This window comes from Paramisgurnus dabryanus, chromosome 22 (genome assembly GCF_030506205.2).
Source record: "Paramisgurnus dabryanus chromosome 22, PD_genome_1.1, whole genome shotgun sequence".
Lineage (NCBI taxonomy): Eukaryota > Metazoa > Chordata > Actinopteri > Cypriniformes > Cobitidae > Paramisgurnus > Paramisgurnus dabryanus.
Window position 1 is genome coordinate 18087664 of NC_133358.1, and position 12507 is coordinate 18100170.

Consider the following 12507-nt stretch of genomic DNA (forward strand, 5'->3'; position numbering starts at 1 on the left):
TAGCCCAAAAAAGATTCCTGTGTATTTTCAGATACTTTTTGAAGTTTGTAATGTTGTGAGTCGATTGGTTTGGTTAATGGCGTAGAACTCTTTATTGAGAAATCTTCATAGAAAAAATGGGTAGGACAGAGTCCCTTCGATTCCAAGGACGTTGAGAAAAGAAAGATGGTCATTGCCACACTCCATTGGCCAAATACAAACGTGTACCAAAAAACAGTAGGTGTTTTATCACTCTACTGTTGCACTTGCGCTACTAATAATACTTGCTGCAGACTTGCTGGTTTGAAGGTCAATGGTAGGTGAGGGTGAAAGAGGCAACAATGAAGGTGGTCCAATACTTTAACGTAGTACATGACATGATCGGAAATCCGATCTGTGATCTAAAGTGTAAACACAAAAACCTGTTCTTTGAAATCTTATACATGCATGGTCTGGATCTGATACGGAGGCGTGTGCCATTATATGCTTTTGTGAATGCACCCATATGGGATCTCTTCACACTAAAGACAAATGTGGGTCACCTGCAAAGCAGATCGGAAGTTAAATCTGAGCGTTAAAGCTCGTAATATGAAAGTAGGCCTTGAGTCCCATGTGGCCAGCCTCTCATTAAATCCACAGCTTATTAGTATGTTACTTTAACCATCGAAACTTTGCAGAGTAAAGATGTCTGCATTTCCGTAAGAGGAAGCGCATGGGAAAACTGGCTCAAGTAATTGGTGGTCCATTTGAATCATTGGCCTTTGAAGCAAGCAACAGTTGGTCACCAGGGTAAATAAAGTCATTAGACACATAGCTGCGCTGAAACATCAAAGGCAGAATGTTCTTATATTGGGACGAGTAAGCTCCCATTTGTTCTCCAGATGCACATCAGAGACCTGGAAAGCTCTGAGTCTGGATACTACACTGATGAAAAACACAAACGTCTAGCTACCTGTCAAACGGGTGGAGACACTTGTTGAAAAAGAATTGTGCAAGATGAACTTGTTAACTGTTCGAAAATTTGGTGAAAATACGTACTTTGGCTGTCACTGGGGCAGTACCCTTTTAAAGCGCAATTCACATTTAGCGTCTTTTGCGTGCTCAAGTTCGTTATTTCATATGCACGCGGTGCGAAGCGCTAGTTTTTTCTAGGCGCTTCCGCAGCACATCAAGTACAAATATTTTTACTTTCTACTACTAGAATGATGCAAGTGCACTGCAGGTCATGCTACAAGAACCAACCAACAGTCGCGTTTTTCATGCGGATTTATACACAAAATGTGAACCGTCCCTAAAACGTCCTAATATTTATATGCGGCGTAGCAACCACTTTAAAAGTGATGTGACCCAAAGCTGATGTTCATAATAATAAATTCTAAATAGAATACTAATTGGCAGTTTACAGAACACTTGTGACAATTATGGGAACATGCCATGATAGCTTTCATTTTCTCATTGAAAATGAATGACTTCCGGCCACTTTGATGCTCCTGCCGGTGGCAGTGTGAACGCAAGTGCGAGGGACGTGTCCCCCCCGGTTGCTACGCCCCTGTGTATTTGTATACATTTGGTATGCATCTTTGAGGTACATATTTTGAGCTCTGTCTGGTACCACTGTGTACCTCTGAGGTACTAAAATGAACTCTTTAGGTGCAAAGGTGTATTTATTTGAAAGAGTACTGCCCCCGCTGGGGTACATATTTTAATCAGTTTTTCAACGCTTCATGCAAATAGCAGTGTTTTATTGCCAGTCCACTCCCAAAATTCAATTATTGCTTAAAATGAATTGCATTAAAGTCATACAGTATAGATCAAAAGATTTCAAATTCTGTATGAATCCCCTGTAATGGCACACACTCGTCTGTTGGACTGTGTTTATGGACTCGATTCAATTCATACCAGACAAGAATAGTTTGAAGTGTGAGGATCGTAGCTGGAATTTCACAGCTGAATGGAATGAAATAGATCACCGAGGCCTGATTTGACAAGGGCAATGGCCTAATCAGTGACTGTTGTAGTATCTAAAAGTTCATTGCCCCATGTTGTATTGCTCCTATAAAGCATGCGAAAGACCACGTTGAAGTGCAGAGAAGATTAACAGCAAACACTCAGTGGATAAAAGAAATATTATATAGGTTATCAGCCCAATACTGTTTGCACTTTAAGCCATGGGACCCGTGAATGCCCTCTATGAATTCCACAAACCACATGCTCCGCGGAGGGTGCGTGTTACTTTCCAAAAGGTGATTCAGACGATAATTCTTCCTTCCATTCAGCTACACAAAAACCTTTCGGAGAAGATAATGAATCTTCCCTGGAGAGTTGCCGAGCCCGTTTGCCCTTTCTGATCTAAATAGCACATCCATATTTAACTTGACAGCCCAGGTTTTTTGGATTTTCGTGTGATTGGAGAGATCTGAGGTCAGTCTTCTCCGCTGTCCCCTGACATCATTTCCTTTTAATCTTACTAGGTCATCAGAGTCACCGACTTGATCAACCAAACTGATTCCATGTGTTCTCTTGTCCTATTTCCATCACAGTTGTTCTCAAATTTCTTCTTTTTACTTGCCAGATTATGGCACCATTAAGAAGGTGCTGTCTCCACTGAACCAGACCATGGGCAGCTGTTTGCTGGATGAGATCGAGCTCTCAACCTCCAAGAAGAGGCAGCCGATTCGCAGTCTGCTCATTCTTCACAGTCGCAGTGAGCTGTTTGTGGGAGTCAGGGACCAAGTCATCAAAATCCCCCTCATGCGTTGCAACTTCCATAAGTCTAGAGAGTGAGTACTCCTTACCTTCTTATCATGTAGATATGCAATGATGCAACATCTAATCAAGATGTTCCCAAGATGTTGCAGAGCTGGTAGGGCATTGCATTAGCATTGCAAGAAGTTGTTGGATCAATTCCCAGGGATCACACATGCTGAACATTTTTTTAATATTACCTGTGAAAACCTGTGTTTTAAATCATCCTACATAATGTACAGAACATTCAGTGAAAATATAACCTTGATATCGCATATTGACTAAGTGAGATCATCAATTCAGTGTGAAATTAATTATTGATCTCTCAGATTATGAAACTTTAGCATGGATTTCACAGTCATGGTCACGACTCACAATTATGTATTTTAAATGCAATGTTAATCGCTTTGGATAAAAGTGCCTGCTAAATGCACACATGTAAACCTATGCAAAGTTTTACGGTAGCATTCATAGCTACTTACTTAAAATATTTTTGATACCAGGACCATATTTCTTTGAATAACCATATTTCAGGGAGTTCATGACACAATTTTCATACTGCTCTTCTAAACAAGTGAACGGTGACCTCGGCTGTCAAAACAGATTTCCGGTGAATAATGACTTTAATTTTAGGCTGGTTCAAGCTTTTATGTAGCTTAAAGTGACTATAAATATAGTGTATGTGTCATATGGACTTTTATGATGCTTTGTCCATTTTAGAGCTTGATAAATGCTGGTCAACATTTTTTTGTATTTTATGGAAGAGAGCTATGTGATCTCCTTTAAAAGATCTCCGGGTCTTATTGCAAAGGTTTCGTCAGTGCACGATGTTGTAATGCAAAGTCTTCACCTCTGACAGCTTTTCTTTTCTGCTCACATTATAAAGAGCATTTGAAGAGCTCAGATGCAAAAGCCGCTAAACAGCATCTCCGTCAAAAATGAGAATGTATCTTCAAATACTTTTGCTTCAAATCTGATTAATCCCAGCCTCAGGCCTTTCAGAAATACCGGTTTGTTGGCAGAATCTGTTAATGCCAAAATTATTTTTCAGCAAAGCCCTCTAAGTGTTGGGGTGTTTAACCTGTATTCAGAAAGGTCATTGAAGAGTGACTTTTGTAAATGTTTGCATCTACTTAGAGGATTTTGCACCAAAAGACTATCAAATCTGTTAGAGGGACTCTCCACTTTTTTTGAAAATATGCTAATTTTCCAGCTGCCCTAGAGTTAAACATGTGATTTTTACCGTTTTGGAATCCATTCAGCTGATCTCCGGGTCTGGCGGTACCACTTTTAGCATAGCTTAGCATAATCCATTGAATCTGATTAGACCATTAGCATCCCGCTCAAAAATGACCAAAGAGTTTTGATATTTTTCCTATTTAAAACTTGACTCTTCTGTAGTTACATTGTGTACTTAGACCGACAGAAAATTAAAAGTTGTGATTTTCTAGGCAGATATGGCAAGGACCTCCCATTCTGGCTTAATGATCAAGGACTTTGGTGCCATAACATGGCTGCTGCAGGTGAAATGATATTACGCAGCAGCCGAAAATAGCCCCCTATTTTAGTAACTTTCAATAGCATGGGACTATTTTCAGGCAGTACATCATTGCGCCTCCTGCAACCATGGTACGGCAGCAAAGTTTAATTTTTTAATTTTTTATTTAAGTTTAATTTTAATTTCCTGTCGGTCTTAGTACACGATGTAACTACAGATGACTCAAGTTTTAAATAGGAAAAATATTGAAACTCTTTGGTTATTTTTGTGCACGATGCTAATGGTCTAATCGGATTCAATGGATTATGCTAAGCTATGCTTAAAGTGGTTGCACCAGACCCCGAGATCGGCTAAATGGATTCCAAAACGGTACAAATCAAACGTCAACTCTAGAGGAAATTGAATTTTTATTTATTTATTTATTTATTTATTTTTTCAAAAAAAGTGGAGTGTCCCTTTACAAAACCAATGAAATGACTAAAGTGACATTTGTGAAAATAAGGCATTTCAATTACTGACTATTGCCAATAAAGTAAAATTACTGAACCTAAACATAAGATCCTGAGAAAAATGTTCACTCAAATGTGCACTTAGTTTTGCATCTGAGCTCTTCATGTGTCCTTAAATAATGTACATCATATGTAAACATTTCTTCACCTTACTTTAGGAGTTTATTGTTACCGTGAATGTTCTGTTGCACTCGTAAGTACTTCAAATGAAAATAAACCCTCTGCAAATGCCTTTTCATGTTGTCTTTAATAATACTTAAACGTAGATTATAGGCACGATAAATGATACCGCTAATCTTACTGTTGCTCGCCTGCAGCTTCATTTTTCACCAGAGCAGAATAACCGTGATGTCTGAAAGATCCTTTACCACAGGGCAACAAAGAACAATCAACGTGTTTGACATAATGCCTCAAGGCCCCAATATCAAGTTCGCTTCTCTAATCTCAGCTCGTAAAGGGAGATAGCAACATGTTCATCATTACTCCATTTGCATTTCAATGAAAAGAGCTGAGCTAAGTGAATATGGGCTGAAGTTTTTCCTGATGAGGGTTTTATATCCCGTTAAGTGTTTTCGGAGGTGGGAGAAGTCAATTTCACACACCTCTGTGCTTTTGCGACACAAAGGAGGAGAGCACATACACGTTTTTTTTTGGACATAAACGCCCACTTGCCGTAATGGAGCCCTTTAGAAGTGCCTGCCTTGTTGGCGTTCACATTATAGGACTGATCATAATTTTGTGTTACTGTACTTTAGACGTTACATCGCTGCATCTTTATCTTCCTGCTATTCTAGCTGTTTGGTTTATCTCAAGGCCATGAGTGTGATTGTAGTCAAGTTAACAAGACTTGGTGAAAAAATTGCTTGATTAGGTCATGAGCAAGCAGCATTTATAATGAAATGCATGCATTTTCCGTAGGGCGCCATGGTCAGATCGCTTTATTATTTTTCCCTAAAGTCCACTTTTAATGTTAGTCAAGATTATTGCATTTACATTCATGCATTTTGCACACGCTTTCATCCAAAGCAAATTGCAGTTCATTTCAAGGTATACGTCTTTTATCAGTATGTAAATGCTAATGCGATACCACTGAGCTATATACTGTAGGAGCCAGTTTAAAATTTAGTTGAAATGACCAAAAAAGGTGTTCGAAAAGCAGGTTTTTGTTACTGTGTCCAAGACCTCGGTAAACTCTTTGTGTATGAAATGAAAAACCGTTCCTATGCTTCTGTGCTCGGGAGATATGTTTCTTTTCATTTTTCTCATCTCGTCCCCTATTCCCTTTTCTCCCCTCTTCTCTTCCTATCCCTTCCGTCATTAATTTTGTCATAAACTTTGGTATCTTGTTTAGCATCTGCTCTTTCTCTCTCTCTCTCTCTCAGTGCCTGTGTGGGGGCCAGAGATCCGTACTGCGGCTGGGATCTGATGCTTAAAAAATGCACCACCCTGGAAGAGAGCGTCAGCATGAGCCAATGGGAGCAGAGCATCACAAAGTGTCCTGTGAGTTCCCAGAATGCACCACAATCATTCACAGGGCTGCTCAGCGTTCTGAGCCAAGTGTTTTTTCTTACTAAGGCTTTCAGTGCTGATCCGGTCTGCCGGTGAAGAACAATGACAAATGTGTCTGTCACTACTTGAACATCAGTCCTGCAGGATCAGATTTGTCTCATAACAGCAGCCACTCTTAGAAGAGTTTTATAACAATGTTGAGATGTTGAGGACACATCACAGGTGATGTAAGGACAGCTCTGACAGATGACAAATGACAATGCAGATCTAATATGCTGCTTATTTCACAGTAAATAAATAAAAATCTTCCCGTTTCTGTATACAGAAGGAGATTTATGCACCTGTTTCTGTCTTAGAAGGCTTCTATGCCTGTTCACTTCATGTTCCTCGCTGACTTTTTTAGATATATAAATTCTGAGTGAAGTTCGCAGTTTTCACAGTAACTGAAAAGAATAACTTTGACATTTTGATAATAACTCCACAGGAAAAAGTCACAGGTAGGTGCCAACGGTACTTTTTTTGTTTGTTTACAAGAATTGATCTGCAAAAGGTGTGATGCGATTGGATAGACTATATTTAGACATTCGCAAACACTATTCTACAGAAAAATTGTACAAAAGCTGTCACTGATACGGTGCCCTTTAAAAATGTCCTAATATGTAGCATTTAGCTATATATTTGTACTTCTGCAGTTCTAATATGTACCTTTGGCGTACAAATATGCACCCTTTGGGCACTTTTGAAAGATTACCGCCCATGTGACAGCGTTTGTACTATTTTTTCAACAAATGAACAGGTATTTTTCAAAGGAGCATTAAAAATTCACATGGCTGGCTCAGGAATAGGCACTGTACTGTTAGCTTTATTTGGGCAGGATGCTTCTGGTAAAGGTTACTTAGAAATCCAATTCCCACAGATTATATATACTGTAGCCAGCTGGGTAAGAAATAGAGAAGCCGCATGTGTGTAAGGAAACAAAATTTGCCATCAGCAATTATTCTGTTGTAAAACATTAGGTTTATTTTCCCATACTCCATTGTTTTGACGTGTGCTCCTGCCTCAGGCCGACCAGCCTGTAGATCAACAACAGACTCCAGCTCTCTCTCTCTCTCTCTTATTTATATCATTAACACCGCACTTCTACTGACCTTTCACAGATTTTGTATAACATCTGTATTGATTTTGCTTTTGTACACTAGTGTCTTTCTCACAACAGTTTTTGAATATTGATGATCGGGTCATGACATCATTTTACATTTTAAAGGTTACATGTGGCATATTGAGAAATTATTCTAATGTACAAATATATACACACACACATCTACAAAGACTGTATGTATGTCTCAGGCAGGCAGGCAGTGTGACAGACTCACAAGGTCTTAAGGTAAAAGACCTTGCAGCTTGTAGCTGTATCTGAGAAATGACATTTTGTGTAATAGCGAGTCAGCTCCCACGCTGCATGAATAACACAGAAAAGCAGCATGGGCTTGTAAAACACACAGGGAAGTGTTAAAGTGTGGGAGGCTTAGATCTTAGAGTCACTAGAATGCATGCTTTTGTATTGATGTCCAATTCGCACATTGTTTACGCATATTTCTTACATATGCAATGTCCTTTTTTATGGAAACTACATTCAGAAATCGCTATAATGTCAAAGCTATACTAAAATCTTGCCTGACTCGTATCCTGATCTCATTCATCTTTATAACCAGCTCAATAGCGTTATTTTTTACATTTATTTTTTATTTACTTCATGCATACCATTATTTGTATGTATCTTTATAAGCATGCTTTTCTTAATTACAGGATATATGCATATCTTTATCGTAATGGAAAATTAAATGATTTAAGTCAATGTGAGCAGAAAATGGCAGTGAATCTATTGCATTGCTAAAAAACAATGTTGTTTTGTGTACTTGGTATAATTCAATGTGTCCACGTCGTTTATGGTAAAAAAAAAACCACATTATTTTCCACATACCGTACATTCTTGTAGCTCCAGATTTAAATATCTTCCTGAAACGCACAGATTTGAAAAGCGCTGTGTCCCTGATTGGCCAGATAATCTGTACATTGTGATTGGTCTGAACACCTCTGAAGTCAGCAGGAAATGTGACGCTCCTTACTATGTTTAAAAGATTTTGTTCCTAACAGGAGTTAACTTACAGGTTGCGAGTCCAAAGCGGGAGGATTTATTAATACATCACCAATCCCAGGAAGTAAATTATTGCCTACAATCTGTGTGTTTGTTGTAGTCCAAAAAAAAAGAGATTTACATTGGAGACGATAACTCGCGTCATTGTTTGCTTTGGGGTTTGTACCTTTTGCATATCGTTAACACTTATACACAATTACACACCATAGGAAATTTAAAAGCGTGAATCGGACAATAGGTGCTCTTTAAATAGGTCCTAATAGGTACCATTTAGGTACAGCTACTATATGTATAGACCCCTTGCACGTGACGTCACGCTCTACTCGCGCGAATTATGGACGCCATGACGGACGGCGGAAGTGCTATGTTGTAGACAAGCCGAACAAGTACGTGTTTGTGTTCGTTAGGGTCATAAAATGGTTATTTCGTGTTGCTATGATGCGCCTACCATTAGAGAAAAGTGGCATAAATACATTATTTTTACATGAATGTTATTGTTTAATGCTGCAGTGACACCATAAATCATAGCTGCTAACTCCCACGCATCGCAATTGACCCCATTCTCACGCCACACATCCATTTTCACGATGTAAGTAGTTAAACCAGTGCTCGCAGTACTGACACTTTTAAATTTTAGCGTACCTTCACTGTCTTTTGCGTGCCACCACGTCTCATGTTGCTGGTACTTTGCTGCAAAGAGTCAAAGAGCATTTCACTTTATGTGGCGCTGCGCAGGAAGTTCGGCAACGAGGACATCAGAGTACCGCGAGAGCAAGTCGAAATGTTACAAAAGGGTCCGCCTTTACCTTTGCTCTCGCGTTACTCTGATGTCATACGCCGATCAGTCAGCTCCGCACCAGTCGAACACACAAAGCGTCAAGGTCTGGATGAAAAGCAGAGACCTGCCCGGATTCCACGCACGCAGATACCCTCAGAAAACAGCAATTTTAATCAACCATCACTCGCGTGTGCATGTTTGCAAGCAGTACAAGCCTGCGTGATGTTTGCGGTGACAGGTTTTAATAAAAGAGAAAAAAGTCAATTGATATTTGACATCTATAAACAATAATATTTACGAAATATAATTATATGGTCTTCACATACACATTATCTGTTGCTTTAGTTTAATATAAACTACTCATTTGGTTTATTTGATTGTGACAGTCCCTCTTAGCCTAGAAATCTAGACGCACCCTAGCGGCCGCAAAATATATTTGCTGCCAGGGTTTAGTCTAGGCACTCACAATTAGGGATGGGTACCGAAACCCGGTATTAAACTGGCCCCGGGGCTAAATTATGAAAGACCGTAGTATCAGTAAGATCTGACGCTATCGGTTCTGCTATCGGTCCTGGAGAAAAAAATAAAAATAAATGTACTATGTATTCTTGCTTAATAATGTTTTCGTGCACATTTTATCTCACCAAACATTTCTAATTTGCAATTAAGACGTTTGTCTGTGAGACCTGCGAGATCTCTCATGCGCGCCGCGGAGGCTGGCTGTCTGTCAAACACAACCACAACAACGAGCGCGGCGCACGCACACGCATGACAGCACGAAAACTACCGCTTAATACAAAGAGTGACGATGGCGGATAGAGCAAAACATTCAAAAGTGTGGTTATACTTCACTACAGTTGATGCAGACAGGTAAGTGCAACAAGATGTTTGCATGTAAGGGCGGAAACACAAGCAATCTGTCAAAGCATCTTTCAAAAGTGTATTACGTGCAGAAAGAAGCTGTGTCCCAATTCAAGGGCTGCGACTTTCTAAGCATACAACCTTAAAAGGGGAGCACTCTGTCTTTCAAGGTGGCAGCCTCAACTGAAATGAGACAGTCTAACCCTCGGAGGACCTATAATTTGCGTCACCTGTTGCACGCGCCCACCGCGCCTGTCAGCAGGACACAGCGGAGACGTTTCTGACTTATTTAAATAAATATGGAATCAGAAAAATATTCATTTATTTTAGAAAATATGACACGTTGATGTAGATTAAACTATTCAACAGTATATAAAACTAATCAACCTTAGAAATACGCAACATAAACAGAATAATATTAACACAAGTCACAGCCTCAAGTCGCGCTGCTGTGACGCAATCGGTCTTAAAATACGTCCTTAGAAGGTCGCAGCCTGCAAAATTCAACCATCATCTCTGGTGGTTGCCGCATCAACGTCAGGCATGTATGCTAAAACCATGTTGAATCAACATTGTTCACGTCATTTAAAATAAATGTACAATCTCCCTAATTGGTTTGCTTACCTTACGTTGAAATTCTGTTGATTTCTTTTGGGAGAAATGCTGAACGTTATGCATTCAACATATTTTCTACTTCTTTTTAAAATCCCAAATAAAGAAAAATCAGCATGTAAACATTTATTTAGCCTAAATATCCTATTTAGAGTATTTTTTCTGCAGCTTTCACGCTGGTGCATTAACAAATATATGTATAATATTTAGAAATGATATTCAGAAATTAATTTGTAATAATGAAATGCAGACACATAATTAACTTAATCATGTGAACATAGGTGCGTGATCAAATGTTAAAGTGACACCATGTAATTTTTCAACCTTCATAATACATTTTCAAGACCCTTGTGATAGTACATCGACTTTAAATAGGTTGAATGACATGTCTACCATAGCCTGACGGGGTCTGTATCACTTTTACTCGTATTTTAAAACTTAGGGTTTGTGGTAGTAACCAGAGCACAAAAAAAACTACAAAATTCGACTGCTTTACGGCATACGTCACTTCCTTTACACAATTTGTTTTTAACGTGAATTTTGCTGGAGGCTACTTAAGGAGTGTAGAGAGCAGTTTCTAATATGTGACTCTGTGGCACAGTCTTTAGTGTCACGGACCTATGACACGGGCGACCCGGGTTCGATTCCCCTTTAAGGCAATTTTTTATATAAACTGTTGATTCATACATAAATGCGATGTTCTTTATAAATTACGGCGATTATATTGCATATAGTTCCCTGTATTCAGATGCTGTGTTCACGTATTTACCTTTCTTTTTACTGTGTCTATGATATTTACATTACAATCCAGGATGCTATAGCACTCAAACTTGCTCACAGTGTAAAACCAAACCCTATTCATTCACCAATCAGATCCGAGCGTTTCTCTCTTCTCTCTTCCTCATTTGCTGCGTTCCGCTGTCACTCGCGTGACGTATTACAAAGCGGCAGACCTAAACGCATCGGTTTACTTGGATTTGGAGCGATTTTCACACAAAAAAGAGGAATAACGAGCGCCATTGCGGAAAATCCTGGTGGCGAGGGAGAGAGAAAGGATGCAACAATATTTGTTTGGAAAAAGGCAAGGAAATACGTCTGGTCGTTTCTGAATTGGAAGGCTGCAGCCTCCGGAGGTCAAATATGCAGGCTGCACACGTCATCAAGCCTGGGTTATTAAGGTAAACTGAGCATTACATTCGCAAGTCATAAGCATACTGCAACAATTTACGATTAACTAAGTATAATAGTCAACTTTGTAATTGTTAATATTGTGAAATAAGACAGTCTTGATGACGTATTAGAAATACGACATCCGGAGGCTGCAACCTTCAGATTGAGAAATGGCTTCTGCCACGACGAGTTCCTCATCAGAAAGTTGTAACATGACTGCGTTTCTCCCTGTTGTCTCAAAATGTTGATCGTTTAGCATTTTAAATGTTTAGTTTTTAGTTTAGTTTTAAGGTTGGCCAGTTCCTTTCCTTTGCGACAGTGCTGCGGCGCTTGTGTGCTCTAGGGGCGCTAGAAGTGAAAAATTCGTGTCTAGCACCCCCTAGTGGCCAAAAGTTTCATGGTGTCCCTTTAACATTGGCCAAAGTACCGATAAGAATACCGTTAAAGCACCGGACCGTTAAGCAGTACCGGTAAGAGTAGTAATACCGTTAAAACCTTAACGATACCCATCCCTACTCACAATACACTTAACCGGTCCAAAAACCAAAATTTGGTCAGGCCAATCACATCGTGTGTAGCGTCTGTGGGGCGGGCTTAACATGATGACGACAGAGCTGCAACGGTTCCTACTTGAAAACAGAGAATGGCTGCTGCTGCTGGCGAACAGCTATCTTTTGAAGCGGCTTTGGCC

At 39.5% G+C, this 12507-nt stretch overlaps 1 protein-coding gene across 2 annotated transcripts in view; it reads left to right on the forward strand.

The window, feature by feature from the left end:
• The window catches only part of sema5a (sema domain, seven thrombospondin repeats (type 1 and type 1-like), transmembrane domain (TM) and short cytoplasmic domain, (semaphorin) 5A), a 205846-nt gene that overhangs the window by 141559 nt on the left and 51780 nt on the right, over positions 1 to 12507 (forward strand). For both annotated transcript variants that reach the window (XM_073813106.1, XM_073813107.1), the window contains exons 11-12: positions 2552 to 2759; positions 6114 to 6231. In XM_073813106.1, the coding sequence (XP_073669207.1) occupies positions 2552 to 2759; positions 6114 to 6231 (326 nt within the window). The remainder of the gene's footprint in view (positions 1 to 2551; positions 2760 to 6113; positions 6232 to 12507) is intronic.